Source organism: Micromesistius poutassou, assembly GCF_964030765.1.
Source record: "Micromesistius poutassou genome assembly, chromosome: 7".
NCBI lineage: Eukaryota > Metazoa > Chordata > Actinopteri > Gadiformes > Gadidae > Micromesistius > Micromesistius poutassou.
In genome coordinates this window covers 11,290,124-11,311,174 of record NC_140277.1, presented here as the reverse complement: position 1 = coordinate 11,311,174, position 21,051 = coordinate 11,290,124, and the positions used below count along the sequence as shown (strand labels likewise).

The window sequence follows — 21,051 nt, the reverse complement described above, 5'->3', positions numbered from 1 at the left end:
CTTTTTTTCCATTGCTAATCAACACGACACATCCCGCTGCACTTTCATGGACCCGGATCCAGCCCGTCCACTCTGTATGTACACACACCTGTCACACGTGTGCTTCCACCCACGGGCTCTGCACTCATCCCATTCATCAACCGCCACGCACTGAGCACCAATCTGATCCATGCCGGGGTTAAGATGAGAGGAAGGTGATCAATCAAATCACACTGCCTCTTGTGCAACCCGCCAACACACACATACAGACGCACACACATGTTCCTTACTCCCAGAGCTGGAGCTCTGCGGAGCTGGAGCTCGGTGGCACCACGCCGAGCAGACGGCTGGGAGCTCCGCAGCCAGCAGAAGAAGAAGAGGCGTGGAGGAAGGAATACAGATGACAGGGCTTTACTGGGAAAGTGGGGGGGTTAGGCTTCTCCAGGGGCGGCCGGTGGAGGACTGATGTAATCTGTTGTGAATTGCTCAAGTGTTGCCTTCACCCCTCAGGCCAAGGAGGGCGAGGGGGGGGGGGGGAAGGTCACGGTTTTGGTCTAGAGGGGGTGGAGGAGAGGATGGACAGAGGGACAGGGCGGCTCGGGGTGGGAGGTGGCTGCTGCCTGAGGGTTGCGGGGGAGTGTGGTGTGTGGCGATGCGTGAGGGGAGCAGCCCATAACGGTCGTCGTCAAACAGGATCAGAAGAGTCACGTTAAATGTCCGCCACCGCTGTGTGAACTCTTGCCTCCCTCGTGGTGCTTCGCTCAGCCTGTCTCGCCCTATTTGCCGTCGCTGTGCACTCCGGCTAATGTGTGCTTACTGTATGTTTGGCACACAGCGCCCCCCGCATGGCGTCGTCGCTAGCGGTTACTGCGCGCCATACCTTCAGTCGACACACACACACACACACACACACACACACGTTCCACGTCCAAAAGTGTTTTGCTTGCTTTTGGTTGGTTATTTTTTAGTTGCCAGTGTTTACATCTCAATATTGATAAACATAGCGTCTAAACATCCGTAGCATCACCAACAGCCGGCGCGCCATGTGTGAGGCGGTTTACCGGAGCTCAGAGCTCACATGGTGGCGCGGTGAACTGACAGAGCAGGGCAGGGAGATGCAGTGACTGGGAAGACGCAGGGGAGCAGCTGTCGGCTTGTTATCTCCCCCCCCCGCCCTCCCCCAGACATGGGGGGGGGGGGGGGGGGGGGGGGTCTGTCAGCACACATCCTGGTGCGGGGCACACTCCACAAACCATGTGCTCACCAGGGGTGTAAGGACCCCCGTGGTGCATACAAATGCAAAATACGAGGTGTGTATGTGTGTGTCTGTGTGTGGGCGCATGCACAACATGTCGACACATCATTCCACACAATGAGCAGAAATCTGCTTTTTAATTGTGATTTTAACTGGCGTGTAACGAATCTCCTCAGATATGAAGGAGAAACCATTGATGATGATGAGAAGAGAAGATACCGGATTCCTCATTATGGTCTGCATGTGCAGCGCGATAGCCAGTTTGTATGAATACTCTCTTTTCCTCTCTCTCTCTTTCCCTCTCTCTCTTTCCCCCCCTCTCTCTCTCTCTCTCTCTCTCTCTCTCTCTCTCTCTCTCTCTCTCTCTCTCTCTCTCTCTTTCTCTATGTCTGACACATTACACACACATACCCACACAGACCTCTGGAAGAACTGGCAGTGATAAGGCGCTACTGAACTGAAGGGAGCTCTTATAAGGCTTCCATAAGGCAGACTGCCACTGTGAGTGCCCTGTCAGTACTGATACTAACAACACCTCCCCATCAAATGTCAATCAAACACAGAGACACTGCTGCCTGCTAAAGCGCTGGTCCATCCTACCAATATTCTGTGACCTCCTGTTCAAACACTGCTACCTGCTTAAAGACGCTATGCTAAAACACGGCTACCTAACAATGCTTACAGCTAAATCACTGCCTTCTATTAATTCATTGCAGTGTGCTGTAATACCCTAATACCTGCTTATGTGTTACTACCCCCTAATGCAGCGCCTCGACTCAACACGCTACAACAATACATGAGGCTGTTAGAGTTCTCAACGAGCCTGAAATTTCAAGCCAGATCCAAATAACAAGATGACGAAGATGAGTTTAGGAACCAAAGCAGTGGACACCGGACTTGCAATTGGCATCAGCTTCACCAGCCAGCCAGGTTGAATGATAAGCGGAGAGAGACGAGCGAGAGACCAGCAGATGCACTCTGCTGTGCAGCCCCTCAGCTCATTAGATGGGGCCACGCTTCAAGTACATCATATATGTATTTCAGATCTTCTGTTTATAAAACACATGAATCGGGCCTCGACCAAATCAAACAGCAACAAGCCAGCAAACTCATCAGGTTCTGACGGGCTCGGGCTTGAGGACTCTTGAGAGGCGATACACTGCCTGAGCAGCCGTGGCCCCCAAGCTTATTACCTCCATGTCTTAGCTGATCCGACACGCTCTGGTGAACCACGGCTCGCCTGCAGGGGTCTTGGCCAGGTTTGCCCCCCTGAGCTGCCTGTGCACATGCAGTGTCACCACTTGGCGGGGGGGGGATTGCGTTATTGCATGCCGTGCTGCTGGCCGATGGTCGACTCATTCCCCCATGTGAGCCAGTATCCCTCTCCAGATAATGGAAGTAGGAATTCCGCTGCTCTGTAGTGTTTGCTTTCGTCTTTGTTCCGCATGGTGCAACGCCGTGCTAACCTGATGTCAGGATGGGAGTGCATCATATTTTGCATTTGTTGCAAATATTCAGATGTGAGCTGTAAGGCTTGGCTGCCCTCGTTAATAAATGAAAGGAAAATAAATCAGCCATCCACGTAGGGAAGGATCTGAGATGAAATGCTGGGATATGCGGGCAGCGTTAATGGGGTGTTTCGTAACTTCTCGGTGAAATGTGCTTTTGGCGAGAGCAGCGCACATATGAAGTAGTCACTACTGGGACATTAACATGCCTGACAGCATCGACATACCGTGTGTGTGTGTGTGTGTGTGTGTGTTCATGCACAATATGGATGTTTGTGTGTGTGGTCGGATCTCTTTTGCTTCAGCCCCTCTTACATCACCCCGTACCCCCCCCCCCCTGGGCTCTCTCCGCGCTGAGCAGTGCTCTCCATATTTACAGCCGGACATACACACAGACACTCACACCAACCCCATGCACCGCAGCTCCAGCTATGGGAAATAAATGTGGTTATTATGATGCAAAACTGACGACTCGTCAACTTTGTTTTCACTCAACTGTAGTCCCTAATTCATGTGGTGGGTTTTTCTCCATTATTAAATTATTTCAGCTGTTTTGATCTTAACACTTTTCTTACCACACGGGGAGCAAGCTTTAAACGACGAGGGGAACCAGTGGATAAAGCATTAAAATGTTAAATTATGTCAATGCATATTGAGTAATAAGTGAGCTAAGGACTGAGGTTACTAAGAGAAAGAAATATGCAGTTTGCGGAAGGAAGGGGAAGAGCCATTCGCAGAAATAGATTTACTCCAATCCTGCATTCTCTTTTGTCTCTGAAACTTTTTCTCTCTCCTTCTCTCTATTGTCCCCAGGTTGTTGGAGAACGCATTGCTCAATGCTGAAGTGAAGGAGGGAGAGATCCTCCCGCCCACCATTCATAAGCTGATGAAAGGCTACAACAAGTACCTCCGGCCTTTCTTTGACAGTAAGGGAACAGAGCAGGCGCCACCCGAGGATGGTCTCACACTCCAGGGACCACCTCTCTATCCATCTCCTCTCTCTGTCTCTCTATCGCTCTCCGTCTCTCTTTCTCTCTCTCTCTCTCAGTCTCTCTCCCTCTCTCTTACTCTCTCTCCCTCTTTCTCTCTCTCTCTCGCTCTCGCTCTGTCACTCTCACTCTCTTTATTTCTTTGAGGCTCCGAGATGGAAAGGGGAAATACAGTGATTGAGGCAGTGAGAGTGCAGTAGAGAGCGGCAGAGAGGGAGAGATGCTGAAAGAGTGAGAACAGCCAACAGAAGGATCAATGACAGCCCGTGCCAGACCCACAGACACGGTCATCATACGACCATGTCGGGCAAAGAAGAGAGCAACGCTGGTTACATTTTGGATAGAAGAGTGTGTACGCAGTGTACACACGGGAAAATATGTTTACATTTACAGATTATTACATTTTGTTCTTCAGATAGCTGGGAGACAAGATAGAGGTCAATGCAACAACAAAATTTGCCGAATACTTGCAACGTAGCAAAACAAAAATACAACCCAGCAAACACAGCCTCACAAGTAAAGACTTAGCATCTGGATGTGCCTTCCCCATTGTTACGGGCTTAAGGATTCTCTTGATGTTCAGCTGATGGATCGCACATCATCATGTCAGTGGGAGGCAGCGTTGCCCCAGTAACGTGATGAGATGCCAGGCTGCTGCAGAATCTGGCATGTGTCAGCGCAAGGCCTTACAGGAACACTTTGTATGAATGTGGGGAAAAAAATAAAAACTAGGGAACTCACTGGAAGACACAGGTGCTGTATCTTGTACACACACACACACACACACACACACACACACACACACACACATATACATATAGAAATCAGAAGGCAGACACTTTGTCTGGCGGAGTAATTTGGTTTTGAAAGAAACAAAAAGAGAGCTTGTTATGTGAGAATAGAAGAAGACTGGGAGAGACAGAGAGAGAAATCTGCTTTATTCACTGGAATGGAGATTTGGCAGGAGCAAATTCATTCTCACAGGCCCACACACAATAGAACTACAAAACAGACGCACAGACATACACAGCTGAAAGAAAGACAGAAATAGAGACAGCCATAACAGTTCGGAAATACTCTTACCTCTCATATCATGTCACGTCATGTCGTGCTCATCCACCATGAACACACACACACACATACGCACACACACACACACACACACACACACACACACACACACACACATAGATACACACACGCACACACAGTATGTACAAACATACACCAGACACACACACACCATAACGCACCACAGATAACGACAAAATGACATAAGACTGTACAACAACAACAAAGAATTACACAAGCCAGTACACACACAGACACACACGACTGCACAAGCCATTTACAACTACACAAGTGGATTACGCTGGGGAGAATTGACTTTGGGTGTTTTGCAGTTGACTATGCGTTGTCTCTGTTGTCCTCTCTAGATGGTCCTGTATCTGTGGGCATGAGTTTGGACATCGCCAGCATTGACACCATCTCAGAGATCAACATGGTGAGGCTACCCAACATCCCACTCATCACCACCCACCTACTCTCACCAATCAGACTTTAGATTAATATTATAAAGTGTAATAGCAGACGAGCAGCATCTGGGTGGATGGTGTGTTTCACTTTTTGGCTTAATATTTGTTTCAGCCAATCATGTCGCCGGAGCCAGAGTACTGTAACGTGTAATTGGCTATTACAGCGAACACAAACTCAGCCAGCAGTAGTAAACCGTTGAAGTGTCTGGAGAGGTTCTAAAACAACACTGTTTGGCTACTGTAGAAAAATCTTCTGACAGCTTCATCCACTCACGCATATTAGCTTCTCTTCACTACAATATCTCACTAATGAAACAGGAAATGCGGTGCAACTCCGCCCCTTTCCGACTTTGGTTTCAAGCCCAGGGTCTGTGCCGTCTCCCCGCAGAAGTTCTGCGATAAAATAGTAGGAATGCTTGGCCCGAGATTACCACCCACCCCCAATCCAATAGTCTGATACAGTAATATCACTAAATAATATAATGAACGTGTAATATGTAATAAACATGTGAAGTATATAGCCCGTGACTGTATATACTGTACCAACCATAACCCTAAAATGACCCTCTCAGTCCAGCCCGATCACATGGCTTGCCGGTTATTTTTATTGTGCTGCTAACTCATCTTCCCAACACTGAGGATGAACCGACTTTTTTCATTGAACCAGGATTTGTTCCGCTACTGCTAGTTGGGGAGGATATTAGAAGACCACTTTCTTCCATCCTTGCATGCTTGTTACATCGCAACTGAGTTGGAATATGCAAGAGGGCCCTTTTTTCCTACAGTAGCTGGAAGGCTGAGCCGTCTGCTGAGTCCAAAGAAAGACAGCCATATCCTCGCTTCAAAAACACAAAGGGGCTTTGGGCCACGACATCCACTTCACATTCAGCCAAGCATCAAAATATCATACCTTTAAAAAAGAGAGCTGACTGGCCCATTTCCCAGAGAGTCCCTAGGTTTGCGAAATTAACAAGCTTGTCATTCAAAACACCTCACCACAACACAGTCGTTGTTATGTTATTCGTTTACCTGTTATTCCCACACGCTCCGCAGGACTACACGGCCACCATCTTCCTGCGTCAGCGCTGGACCGACGAGAGGCTGGTGTTCCACGGGAACAAGAGCCTGAGTCTGGACGGGCGCCTGGTGGAGCTGCTCTGGGTGCCCGACACCTTCATCGTGGACTCCAAGAAGTCCTTCCTCCACGACATCACCGTGGAGAACCGTCTCATCCGCATCTTCCCCAACGGCACCGTCCTCTACGCTCTGAGGTCAGGGGTCAGGGGTCAGGGCCGGTGTGGTGTGGTGTGAGCTGCTTATGGTGTTGTGTCATGGCCGAGGGAGCTGCGGGTTTATGATTACGTAGGGAGCCTTAACATAACCTCGCCCTCCACTGTCCTTCGTCTGTGGATCAGGCATTGCTGTGCTCAGCTTGAACTTTAACATGCGGGAACTTTGACCTTGTGGATGACCTTTCAAAACCCAAACGCTGTATTGATTCTATTGAATCTCCAACTCTCTACCTCCAGTAGTCTAACAGCGATGCCTGTGTATTGAGTTGTAATGCTGTTATATGTTGATTTATCCAAAAGTAAGACATGAGTCCCCAAAGGATTATCCCTCACTAGAGATTATTGTGGATTTTGATGAAATACAGAGCCAGGTGAATAGCTTATAGGGAGATATCGAGATTTATAGGATATGATTTGTGGAGGATTTATATAGCTCACACAAAGGGATTCCTACAGCCTGCTGCCATTTTATATGGTTGGTTGTATGTTTGTTTAATGATATTGCTGTACAACAAGCTGCAAGTGAATGTGGAATTGTTTTGGCTGGGTAGCCAGTTATAGCTGGGTAGATTGGTAAGAAATAAATAAATAAATGATAATAAATGAGACTGATTAAAAAAAGGGATTATGCGTTACATTTTTTATGAATGAACCCTGAAAGACCCATGACGCAACATTTAAAAGCTGAAGGCATAACATGTGAATTTCTGTATGTATTTCTATGTACTGAAATGCATAAATAGTTTTCAATTGTGAACTTTCTGTTCCTTTTAAGTTCCTGTGAACTTCAGCACAATGTTGACTCTCCTAAAAAAAGGTTAAGGTGACTTATTGTTGGAGAAATAGAGAAACTATGGAAAAGCACATATAATTCCTTCCATAAAACTGAAGGTTTCTTGTCAGCACAAAGTGTAACCAACTTCGCAATCTCAATAAATGACAACTGTTTGCATTTGTTTTCATAACAACAAAGGAGTCGAAAAATGTCAATGTCAATGCTCTTAACCACTCCACAGTATCAACTACTGATCTGCAACCTGCTCACTGCTGCTCTGTCTCTGTCTCTCTCTCTCTCTCTTTCTCTCTGTCTCTCCCCTTGTGTTCTCAGGATCACCACCACAGTGGCATGCAACATGGACCTCACCAAGTACCCCATGGACAAGCAGACGTGCACCCTTCAGCTGGAGAGCTGTGAGGACCCTCTTATATTTACCTTTACCTAGCTATAGGCCCTACCAGGGGGGGATTTGGGTATCCATGGCGCGCTCAGCACTTTTGAATTACCTGTGTGTGTGTGTGTGTGCGTGTGTGTGTGTGTGCTGTGTGTGTGTGTGTGGGTGTTGATAGAAAAAAATGTAATGACCACATTACAACTACTATAGATATTACTATAGGTATGGTAATATACTGTAGTATTGGAATATAGTTTACACACACACACACACACACACACACACACACACACACACACACACATATATATGTATATGTGTGTATATATATATATATATATATATATATATATATATATACATTACCAGCTTTGAGACAGGGAAAAGGAGGCTAGACTGATGACTGTGATTCACTGAGGAAGACGGTGTGTGGGCGTTTTTTTTTTTTTTAACATCAAATAAAAGTGAAAAAAACCCAGAGGGATCAGACGAATCAGTGGCTCTGATCTTCAAATACATCGGCACGCGAGTGTGTGTGTATGTGTGTGTGTGTGTGTGTGTGTGTGTACATGCATGTATGTATGTATCAGTGGCGGCTGGTGGTTTTTAAAGTGAGGGAGGAAGGATGCAGATAGGGATAATTATCTGAATAAAATGGATACAAATCCACCAGTGGCAGCATTGTACTTTGAAAGCTGGTGGGCAGCATGTCTTGGACTACAAGGGCAGAAGGAAAGGATGCAAAGTCAATTAGTCAAATCAGGCCTACTCTTGATTTGTAAAACTAAATAAAAAAATCTGGGCCTATCATTGGGCCTATTTTTGCCCTCAATGAAGCTATTTTGTTGTCATTTGGCTATGTTTATTTTCAGCTTCAATTGTTTTAAGAAAAATGAAGACACAAGACCAAAAGTGATGCCATTTAAAATGCATCATGCTCTGAATCATTCACTAACATCCTTTCCACAATATTAAACAGAACGGTCAGAGTAACGAACAATTACAAGAACAAGGTATTAGTGGGCCCCTAATACAGTACTTGAAGACGTTCAAGAAATTCAGCCTTGGTGCAGAGTTACAGCCACTACGAGCCAGTCCCACAATGAGCTCTCCACAAACGCGCAGTTTTTAGAGGCGGGTCAAGGTGGAGGGTGGGGGTATGGCCCTGAGCAGCTTGCGGCCATGGTACCATGCACTAGTGTTTACAGTGGAACACTGAACACTCCGGGTGCTCCGGCGGGAGTCCTGGAGCTCTATATCTAAATAATCATATTATATTTAGATATCTATATAATATAATATATATTATCATGGTCAAAAGCTGTTTGCGCCTCCGGATGATATTTTGAATCTCAAACGACTGCGTCGGGTTCTCAGACGCCTCTGGTTCTTCCACTTCCACGTCAATATTAAGTACAGACTGAACCGCAAAATGGAGGAGACGGGGATTGTTGCCCGTGATTGTTGCCCGGGGTTGTCTGCGTCGGGTTGGTTGAAAAGGAATTGGGAACCGCGACATGGAGGAGAAAAGGATTGTTGCCCAGGATTGTCCGTCGGAGCCCCACTGCCCGCTGAACGCCGGCCACGGCACCCGCCCAGCCCTGCTGCCACGGCAGCGGTCCGTCGGAGCCCCGCTGGCCGCTGGCCGCCCCTGGGGCTGCCCGCCCAGCCCCGCCGCCGCGGCAGTGGTCCGTCGGAGCCCTGCTGGCCGCCCCCGGGGCTGCCCGCTGAACGCTGAACGCTGGCCGCCCCCAGGCTGCCCGGCTCCGACGGACAATCCTGGGCAACAATCCTTTTCTCCTCCATGTTGTGGTTCCTGTGATTTCCTTCTCAACCAACCCGACGCAATCTAGTCTTTTCACCAACTGGGAGCTTTATGCAAGCTTGCGTTATTGTGTTGCGTGTTATGCGCCATAACACCAACAGCAGAACGGTTATCCAAATAACAAAGAACACTTGTGTTACAGTGTGTGTATTCACACACACACATGTGGCGCTCGCACGGCCCTAGCTCATTGTCTCATTGGCGGGCCAAATTCTCTGGGCGGGCCAAGCAGAGAAAGGGGAGGAAGCTTGACCGGAAGCCAAATCTAAGCTTTTCAGCAATCCTTTTTTCAAAGACGGAGTAAAATACTTCTCGGTTTACACCTAATGCAATTGTTAGCTACTGGGAGACCATAGGGAGGCTAGAGGAACTCAAATTAATGTTAGAAAACCTCATGACGTGAAATTTTCATGCCATGGGACCTTTAATGGATGTTTCAGAATGTTGGTCATGGTGTTAAGCCAAATAAGATTGAGGGATTTCATTTATAGAAGTCAATCATCCTTGCTGTTTGTGTTGCAAAGATATCAGTGACCTGGTCATACCAAACAGGATCTTTTTAAATTTTGAGTTCAGAATAACGGCAAATGTAACTTGTTTTCGCCACCCTTTCAGACGGCTTGGTAACCCAACGGTGGAGTACCGAAAAATAGGAGGAACATCCTCCCCGAAGTAATATTCAATAGGCGACAGGGGGTGCTAATATCCCTTTACCCAGAGAAACGAACATTACATATACAAAGGCATTAAAGTAGTCATATTTAAGGGCATTAATTCATTACAGTAGTCTGGGCTACTGTAATGAAGTAGTCTGGGCTCATCTACATTTTTTATTCTCAACAATGTTAATGAGGATCTTCCTCCCTCTCTTCACTGGAGAAGCCTCCACTGGTATGTGTGTGTGTGTGTGTGTGTGTGTGTGTGTGTGTGTGTGTGTGTGTGTGTGTGTGTGTGTGTGTGTGTGTGTGTGTGTGTATGTATGTATGTATGTATGTATGTGTGTGTGTCTGAGTGGCTATTTGCAGTCATTGGGCCATTTTGATATGAAAGAAAGAGAGAAGACAGCAAGTAAGAGAAAGGAGGAAGAGAGAAATGCAGACAGATAGAGAGGTACAGACAGACAGACAGAGAAATGGAGACAGACTGAGAGAAGTACAGACAGACAGAGAAAAATAAAGACAGACAGAGAAAGGGAGATCCATAGAGACAGCAAGAAAGTGAGATAAATACAGACAGAGAGAAAAAGAGAGGAATAGAGACAGAGAGAGAGTAAAGAGAGGAAGAAACAGACGGTCGTGGCGACAGAATCAGTGCAACATAACTCATTCCCTTCCTCCCACAGGTTTGTCTGTCACAATTGATTTGATTACCGCCACGGCAACAGAACTAGGCCAGAGCCGTAACATTGTAAACACAACTCAGTGTAAAAACTGTCCCCCTAATCCTCGGCCATCCCCAATAACATCTCCTCGCCTCTCTCTGCCTCTTGGTAAAAAACACTCGTCTTGGTTCTCATAAGACGGCCGGCCTCAGAAACAAGCTGCAGGCAGCAAAGTGTGTCTGAGTGTGTTCTCCTTTCTTCTCTGTTGCTGTAAGAAGCCAGGGAGACCACCACATCCTTTCATCCCAGATTGCCGTAATCATACAAAGATGTATTTGTACTGCGCTAAGTGTTTCTTGTTTGAAGAATTCTCGAACTTACATACAAACATAGCCATACAAACATTTATATAACTATATTATATTATATAACTTTTCCAAGGATCTCTTTCAAACGCATTCAAAGCGAGATATAATAACAAAATAAATAAAAAATACAATCCACTCTCTGTTCACTCCGTGCTCCCTTCGAACAAAGGGATGTCTCGCCGCTCGGTTCAACCGGGGTCATCGGTGTTGCTCCGTCAGATCTTTGAGAGCAGCTCGGACACACTGCCTTGACGATCCATGCGAGGTGTCCTCACACCACTGGACGCCGTGTTTCTGACGGTTTCCGTCCAAACAAGACAAAACCGGCCAAGCGTTGATTTCTCCACGGCGAATTCTAGCGTCAACTGACCACTCGTAAACGATGACATCATTCTTTGTACAACGGTTGTTTTTCAATGTAACATAATAAAGTCTTGGTTGCGCTCCCTGTGGAGCACACATAACGGTGAGTTGGCACGGTGCCATAGGCAACACACCACAGCGTCTTCCGTGGAGCCCAGGGGTTAACCAAACATTACTAGCAAACTTTACGAAGATAAACATATCTATCACTCGTTCCTTTTTGCCGGCCATCCGAGCACCCTGCCGCTCGACCACCTGAACTCCGACCCCCCCCTGTCCACCCATCCATGGCAGGATTCATTCTTATCATCATCATCATCATCATCATCATCATCATCATCATCCTTTTATCTTCTCTCTTTCCCTCTCTGGCGGTGTCTCTCCCACTCTCTGCCTTCATCCCTTTCAATTTAAAGCCTCTATCCCCCCCCTCTCTGTGCTCCTCTCTTACCTGTCTCTCTCTGTCAGTCTAAGTGTTGGGTATGTCTGTCAGTGTTATGTTCCACTGTTGTCTCTGGGCCTTCTGTGTAAAGTTATTGGCTGCCAAATCTCCATTGTAGTGCATAAAGCAGATTTTCTCTCTCTTTCTCTTTCTCTCTGTCTCACCCTCTATAGGTCTCTCTGTCTCGCCCTCCCTCTCTCTCTCTCTCTCTCTCTCTCTCTCTCTCTCTCTCCCTCGATGCAAAGCTCAAATGGTTATTTTTCATAACTCCATGCCAAAAGTGGCTCGTTCAGACAGAACTGGTTTGGACAGAAATCTGGCGGGGCATTTAGATTAGGATTTGTCTTGAAATATTCAGTGGCTTATGTCTGGTAAGAAAGTGAATCTTTAGTCAGACCACACCAATGAAAAATGGAAAGGAAGTGCTTTTGGGTATGTGATTGAGTCTCACTTTCAGCAAATCGTCCTGTTTTCACCGTCACAAAGTACATTGGACTATGTTGCTTACAAAAGAGTAACGCACTCCTTGGAGATCTGTCCTCGCTGTGGTATACCGTTGTGTCGTTCAAAAGTTAACTTAAACCTTTAGCATTGGAAGACTGGGTCCTACCAGGGTACAATCCCAAGGTACCCTGGTAATTTATTCTTTCTCATAAAGAGAAATTCTTTCTCTTTATTTATTCTCAAAGTCTTCCTCGCCACTCGTCAGAGAACTCCCCTTCAAGTAGTTTGTAACTATTGATCATCGCCTAGTGCTTAACGAAAGCATTCCACAGAGCAGGATTCTGGATGAATGAGTGATGATGTGATGACTGTATGATGGATGAGTGATGAATGAATGATGGACAATGGTAACCCAGAGGTGCACGACCGAACTCCTCATCCCTGCAGCTCTAACTCCCTCTTTAGATCATTTAGGGAAATGCACCATCGATGAGTGGCTGCGTCCGAAGTCATGGTGGCAAACATGACCCAGCAAGGCCAGAGATAGGCAGACAGACAGAGAGAAATGCAGGCAGACAGAGAGAAATGCAGGCAGATAGAGAGAAATGCAGGCAGACAGAGAGAAATGCAGGCAGACAGAGGGAAATGCAGGCAGACAGCGAGAAATGCAGACAGAGATAAATGCAGACAGACAGAGAGAAATGCAGGCAGACAGAGAGAAATGCAGGCAGATAGAGAGAAATGCAGGCAGACAGAGAGAAATGCAGGCAGACAGAGGGAAATGCAGGCAGACAGAGGGAAATGCAGGCAGACAGCGAGAAATGCAGACAGAGAGAAATGCAGACTGACAGAGAGAAATGCAGGCAGACAGAAAGAAATGCGGCACGACAGAGAGAAATCAAGTTGACCTCGAATCTGCAGCTGTCAGTGCAAGTTTAATATATTTTAACAAATTAAACAAAAGACAGATATAGAAGATAAACATGCACAAAAAAAAAAAAATTATTAAACCACAGCCATGTGCTTGATTAAAATTATTCATCAACTATGCACACATAAGAGTAATTGAGATTCAGGGAAGAGCAGGAGCCAGGAAGGTGTCATTGGAGGTCTGTGACACACTGTCGCCCTGCGGCTGTTTATCAAGATTTATGATAATGGGCATGAAGCTACACATTTCTGCACCGTGTTATGAGGTGATGAATATCTAAAGGAAAATCATACAATGTTTTTTTTTGTGTGTTTTCCTTGGCTTGGTCAGGGGGCTACAACATCAACGACCTGACCTTCCACTGGACCAGAGGGAACGAGTCGGTGAGCGGCCTGGACACCCTGAAGCTGGCCCAGTACACCGTGGAGGACCACTACACCTCTGTCTCTGAGGCCATCTATGAAACTGGTGAGGCTGGCCACTTCCGAATAAAAGTGTATTGGCGTTGTATTACCTTATGTTGTTTTTTTATTGGTGAGTACTAGTGGCTGCAAAATCACAGTGCTGCCAAAAGTCCCAGTATTAAAATTGCCACAGCGCAAACCCATTGAGATGATAAATAAATATATCTGTCATATCTGTCATAAACCCCATCAAGTTACAACATTCAGTTTTATTTTCACTTTAATAGAACGCTGATGGCATTGGAATCCTAATTTCAGGCTTCGGTGCAAACCAGTAACCAGTCCACCATTTGTCTCCTCCTAGGCCACTACCCCAAGCTGGTATTTCACTTCGAGCTGAAGAGGAGCATCCTCTACTTCATCCTGGAGACCTACGTGCCCTCCAGCCTGCTGGTGGTCCTCTCCTGGGTCTCCTTCTGGATCTCACAGTCCTCCGTCCCTGCTCGCATTTGCATAGGTAACCACAACCTCACCACATCCAATGCTGGTTTCCATGAGATCGCCACACAGATCATGAATTTGAATCCCCTGTCCGCCTAATGACCTATCATAAGGGAGATCATTTTGACTGCTTGGTAATCTAACAGATGCTTTTAACCCAAGTGACTTGTAGTCGCTTTGTTTGTTTTCGTAGTGTTTTCTTGATACATGTCTTTAATGGTCAGGAACCTTTCGACTGGGAGGGAGGCCCCTAACCAAACCATTTATAGCATGACAGTGTACATTAGCTTAGCATGGGATAGCATCACTGTGACGCCGCGGCTATTGGCGCGTCCTCACGCGTCGGTATTGTGGCCGCACCAAACATTTCCCTAGTCTTTCCCTAGCGCTAAAATATTAGTCAAAGCTAAAGGCGTATGGCCGCTGTATAATGTCTGTTTGGACAGCTATATGGTCGCAGGTGCGCGCAAACATAGCAGTTGCGTCTCCGGCAAATCAATTATATTTATCTTGACATTTACTTTGTATGTAGTGGCATGTGTCCACACATGAATGTTCACTGTAAGGCTTGATGAAGCAATATTTGTTATAGGTACTTTTTTATCACTGTTTGACACATACTTATTGGTTGATAGGTAAACACCCCCGTATGTGCTCAGTATATTGGTATGTACCAATTTGGGGTGGGTCTGTCCAACATATATAAGTGATGTGTGATAGTTTGGCGAGGAAGGCGGGAGGGACCGAAACTATGATGTACGGTCCTAGTCCCTCAGTTGCGTGAGGTATGGTGTCGGCCATAATTACCAAAGGACTTTGGTTTGGCTGAATTGTAGCCTAGTCTTTGCTTCTTGTATTTTTTTCTAGTATTTTCCTTTCCCTTTTCTTTTTACCGTTTTCCTTTATTTTTGGACTGAAGACCTCCTTGTGCCTGGTGATGTAAAAATAAAAGTATCACCACGTCATTTTTTTGCCTCTCTGCTGCTTATTGTGTCGACCCTTAAGACCCTCAACACTCATTAACAATCACACAGTGTACATTAGCATAGCATGGAACAGCGTAGCAACAGCTCTCAACCTCAATGCCATTTAAAGTCGCAGTGTGTAACATTTCAACTAGCTCGTAGCTTAAAATAACCTAGACATATCTGTAGCCAATGCCAAAACATGCTGGCCAGCTCGTACCTCTCTCTTTGTTCAGAGGAATTCTACTGTGGACAAACCTGAAACCCCTCAGACTCACGCCACTCAGTCACTCAAGCTACACTAGTTTGCGTCACACAGCCACAGCCAGTTGCACAGCCAGTTAGTGTGGATTGAAAACTGTCATTGAGTCAGTATCAACATCCAGTTCACTCACTGTTCCTGGGCACACTCTTACACATTGCAACTCTAATGCATTACCCAATGTATCCGACACTGTCCTTGATCAGACTTCTCGGCTACTAGCTTTGTTCCCCCATCAAAACGTTTTGCGACCCTTGTCTCCTTGGCGACCAGGGGTGACCACGGTGCTGACCATGACCACCCTGATGATGGGGGCCCGCACCTCGCTGCCCAACGCCAACTGCTTCATCAAGGCCATCGACGTGTACCTGGGCATCTGCTTCAGCTTCATCTTCGGGGCCCTCATCGAGTATGCAGTGGCCCACTTCTGCACCCTCACCTACACCGAGTCCATGGTAGGGGGCTGCTTGTTTTGTATTATTACGATGCTACATTCACGTCAGTCAAAGGTCACTGTGGCCGTCATGGGGCCATAGGTGATCATCATCATCATGGTGATCATCATCATCATCATCATCATTATAGGCATCACCCTGTTATTCATTTTTATTTCTCTGTATATATTTCTTATTTGTCTTATTTCTGTTATTTCTGTTTTTTACACATGCACCGTGTAACTTTTCTCCTGCAACTATTCTTTTTGTTTTTTTTCAAGAATAAAAATGCAACCATGGCGGAGTCATTCCATCCAGGGTTTCCTTATGGTATAGCTCTAACTGTAGCTACAGCTCCAGCCCCTGAAGGTCGCTAAAGGGAAAACGTACAGAGCATAGCCGGTTGAAGTCGAGCCCAGAGGCTAACCCGCTAAGCGTGTCCTCCCAGAGGTCTGCATCGCTTTAGGGCCTTTAACGTCTGAACCCCCTACCCCTTCTCCCCCCCCCCCCGCAGTACGGCCAACACATGCACGACTTTGACGACGAGATGAACGGCATCATCACCACCATCGCCAGCAACTCCAACCGGGCCAAGAGACGCAAGGAGGCCAACGCCACCGCCGCTGCCAACGCCGCCGCTGCTAACTCGGCCCCGGTGGAGATCGCCCTCGCGCCGTCCAGCCCCTCGGGGAGCGAGCCCAGGCTGGAAGCCCCGCCGGAGGCTCCCCGCCACTGGTGCTTCACCGTGCTGGCCGTCCTGCGCAAGGTGATGCAGCGGGCCATGAACTGCTGCCACGTGGAGAACCCCCACTACATAGACAACTACTCCCGGGTCACCTTCCCCCTGTCCTTCGTCATGGTCAACCTGCTCTACTGGACGTACTACCTGTACTTCTAGCGGGGACGCCGATGCCGGCGGGCGGCGGTGCGGGGGGTGTCGGGGTGTCGGGGTTTGGGGTCGGTAAAGGGGTGTGTGCTGCACTGTGTAGGGAGATAGACTGTGTGTGTGTGTGGGTGGGTGTGTGTGTGTGTATGTGTGTGTGTGTGGTTTTGTTCACTGTTCTGTTATTTTTCCGTATTTTTCCGTTGTGTGTGTGTGTGTGTGTGTGTGTGTGGTCCCTGTCTGTGGTGAGTTGGCCGTATCTGAATGGGTGGGATTTCGGGAAGTGGGGGAAAAACAATGTATTCCGATCCATGTGGGTGATTCCCGCGGGAGAAACGTAGTGATGATTAATTTTCCTAATCTTAATTTTGATGGTGATGTCTTCATTACATAACAACAGCTGCGGCAGGGAGACTGCGTGTACAAATGGTATTGCATGTGTCTGTTCACGAGACACATCTTGTGGCCTTGATCCATTCAGTATTGTCATGTTAATTGCCACCCGGATCGTTGCCATGGACACCAGTGCCGTTTTATCCACTTCTGTAGTAATGTAGGATTTTGCTTTGTTACTCTTATCGTGTCTGTTTGTTTGTTACCTGTGCTGTTGTCAGCACCGCAACCCTGCCAACCCCATCCCCCCCCCCCCTCCACACCCCCCACAAGGTCAAGATGTTTGCAATAAGCAGGTGCAGCCTAAGTCCCCACTGCCTGGGCAGGCCATGTGCAGCGCTGATGGTGTGCTGAGCTGGGCTAGCCAGACCCCTAGGTTCATGTGAGACACTGGAGTGTGGTGGAGAGTGCAGTATTTCAACAGGATGTCATCATCTGTGCATCATTCAGTGCACAGGATCTGCCTCTGGATTGAGGGCGTCTCGTCCTCTCGCGTTTTGTCTCTGATCGTAGCGTAGCGGTGTGGGTCCGCTGTTGTGCAACAGGAGAGAGCCGGCTCTCCATTCTGGGAAGACAAAGATTACAGTTCACTCTTCATTCTTTTCGGTTTTCCTCTTTTGAATGAATCCCCCTGACCTTGGAGAGTTTTTTTTTCCGTCTTTTGTTTGGGTTTGTTTCTTTCAATGTATTCAAAGCATCGTTCTCCGTCAGCATGCAGTGACAAGATTGAACTTTACAAATTTCAAAGTGATGAAATCAGGATCAATCAGTAATGCATGTTTATTTCCTACTTCTATCCAGTCATTTCTGTGCCATCCTCATGCTCAATTAATGCAAGAAAATATTTAATGATGCAACCGGCCATAAAGACAAAGACAAGTCTCTATAGTTTCAACACAAATTGCTTTTCATTCGTTATGTACAGAGTATAATACCATCATTTACCCACATGGGACTTTGTATTGTTAATTGAAGGGCATTAATATTACTCTTTATACATGTTTTGATTTATTATTTTAAAGTTCAATCAAATAGAGGTCAAACACAGACTTACTTTACTACTGATTTTTAATTAATATCTTCTTTAATTGCTCGATATGCCTGATTATGACTTCACGCTAATGAGCAATTAATATCTTCTTTAATTGCTCGATATGCCTGATTATGACTTCACGCTAATGAGCTTTTAATTTATATCTTATTTTTTCTGCATGCTTATGATGTGTCATTTTCTTTTTCTTTTTTTGCATTTAACTCCCTCTCTGATAATTAACAATTCATTTCAGGATTGTTATGCCTATAAAGTTGCAGATGTCATTATCATTGATTCGATGGAATTACATTTTTGGAACCACGTTTGCATTGAAATGATGTGCTTATAGGATGCAGAGACTCTTTCTACATCCAAACGTATGAACATTGAAGCTATATGGAATTACGCTCTTCAGAATGAGGTGAAAGGAATAATGTGAATATTGACTTTGACTTAAAGGTCTGATAGGACTTGGACTAGTTAACTTCTTGCTGAATGAAACAGTTGATGAAAGCCACAATTTAGCCAAAGAACAACAGGTCACAATCCACTAGGATACACTCAACATTTCTTCATCTGCTGATGCGGTCATCCTTGACCATTGGAAGGTCCCTTGAAAGCATGATTCAACAGCAAAATCTTCAGTGCTTCACACATTGAATGGACACCATTTTGAGATGGTGAGTGACGTTTAAGGAAAGGGTCGGGCTTTGAAGAAGAAGAAAGATGTAAGATGTAAGAAAGATGTAGGAAATATTTTTTTTTTTGGTGGAAATGTGGACAAGTGAGAAAAGAGAATGAAAAAAATGGTACACACTACTGGTAAACTATGTACATATGTAATAACACTATGCATGGAAATTTGATGTATGAATACTAATCATAGTAATAAAAAATTTAAAACCTGCAATACTTGTCCGATTTACTCAAACGCTGTAGAAGGTAGCAATATATGTTCAGTATTTCATAAAAACACCACATCATCCAGGGGTTCTGAGCAGTGGGTAGCAGCTGATTGTAGATTGAAGATTATATGGAATCACTTTAGTTGTGAACAACTCAGGTGTCCTAATATACTATCAGTGCAAACTCATTCAGATGGGATTCTAACCGGGGGATTTGGTTAAAGACTTTTATAACACATACACGCGCACACACACACACACACACACACACACACACACACACACACACACACACACACACACACACACACACACACACACACACACACACACACACACAAACGTGCACACTCAAATGAACTGAATAAGAACAAAATAGATGCCTGCTGTGAAGTTTTTCCAACCAAAAAACGCTTTTCATCTAGACAAATAGGATAAGACTTAACCAAATTGCTTTAAACATGGTCAGAGCTCAACCTGTTATTCTGCCTGATGACCAAGACCAAACACATTAAGATGCATTCATTTACAAGACAGGTTGATGCCGACTTCTAACAGGAACTTGGATGTTGACTGATTGTGTGTAACTACGTAGCATGAAGACTACACAACACACAGCAGGGGAGTGTGAGTGTGTCTGGCGGCGGTGTGATCCCATACGGGAGCTCTACAAAGACCCTTCAGACGCCTGGTGGCACAGAGCTTCCCTGAGTCGCAGCGCCTCTGTTTGTGTGTGTGTGTGTGTGTGTGTGTGTGTGTGTGTGTGTGTGTTTGTGGACGCAGATTAACGCACAGGTTTGCCTAAGCCGGAGCCTATGGGCCTAGGTGTGCAAGGGGCCCTGGATTGGCCAGACTATTTTCTTTCTTTCTAAAAATAAAAAAAGACTTCACCCCTATGGGCCGATAACAGGAATTGTTAAAAAAGTAAGCAGCTGGTTCTTCAGTAGCAATACTTTTTTTGTTAAGGCTGTCTCAATGCTTTTATACATAGAACAAAATATGTTTTGTGGGGGGCCTCAAACATGTAGTAGCCTAGGGGCCAATGACTACCTTAATCCGCTGTTTGTGTGTGTGTGTGTGTGTGTGTGTGTGTGTGTGTGTGTGTGTGTGTGTGTGTGTGTGTGTGTGTGTGTGTGTGTGTGTGTGTGTGTGTGTGTGTGTGTGTTGATCTACAAGAATGACAGTTACAAACTTATGTTTAAATATCAATATCATAAAAGTTGATAAAAGACAAACTGATAGCCTGACTAGTCTTTCCTGGCCACACAGTGTGTGTTTATGCACATGTTTTGGGTATAAAACTTAGAAACAGCTTAGAAACATGGACAATTATGGACAATTATGGACAATTTCATATCGTGACTTTGTAAATATAAGTGTGTGTTATACACTTTTTGTATAAAGTAATAGTTTTATTTTAGTCATTTTAACATTATAGGCTTCTTCAGAGTGTCTGTTTTGATTGACAAGACAGCGGAACTTCAGCGGACCTCTATGACATCACAATGCCCGCTTCCCTATATAAGTCACTGCTCCTCAGTCCAGTGCTCAGTGCTGATCAGAGAGTCGAACGGTAAGCATTACCTCGTTATCACTGAGCAAGTACAGCAGCGTTTACCCAGGTAGCTTTTGTTAGAAACCATGGGGCAAACGATGGGGAGGAGGAACCGGGTGAGGAACCGTGAGGACCTCACCCACCACGAGGGTCTCCACGAGGAGGGACCCCAACCGGAGGGCCTCCAGCAGGAGGTCCTCCACCAGGTGATTGTCCACCAGGAGGGCCTCCACCAGGTGATTGTCCACCAGGAGGGCCTCCAGCAGGAGGTCCTCCACCAGGTGATTGTCCA

At 46.1% G+C, this 21,051-nt stretch overlaps 1 protein-coding gene across 1 annotated transcript in view; it reads left to right on the top strand.

The window, feature by feature from the left end:
• LOC311350655 (gamma-aminobutyric acid receptor subunit pi) overlaps positions 1 to 16,888 on the top strand; it is a gene marked incomplete at both ends in the record, with an annotated part of 28,965 nt that extends 12,077 nt beyond the window's left edge. The window contains 8 exons of the mRNA XM_084470717.1: positions 3,556 to 3,668; positions 5,168 to 5,235; positions 6,320 to 6,537; positions 7,667 to 7,749; positions 13,755 to 13,892; positions 14,193 to 14,345; positions 15,830 to 16,011; positions 16,505 to 16,888. Of these exons, the coding sequence (XP_084326843.1) occupies positions 3,556 to 3,668; positions 5,168 to 5,235; positions 6,320 to 6,537; positions 7,667 to 7,749; positions 13,755 to 13,892; positions 14,193 to 14,345; positions 15,830 to 16,011; positions 16,505 to 16,888 (1,339 nt within the window). The remainder of the gene's footprint in view (positions 1 to 3,555; positions 3,669 to 5,167; positions 5,236 to 6,319; positions 6,538 to 7,666; positions 7,750 to 13,754; positions 13,893 to 14,192; positions 14,346 to 15,829; positions 16,012 to 16,504) is intronic.
• Between the last annotated feature and the right edge of the window lie 4,163 nt (positions 16,889 to 21,051).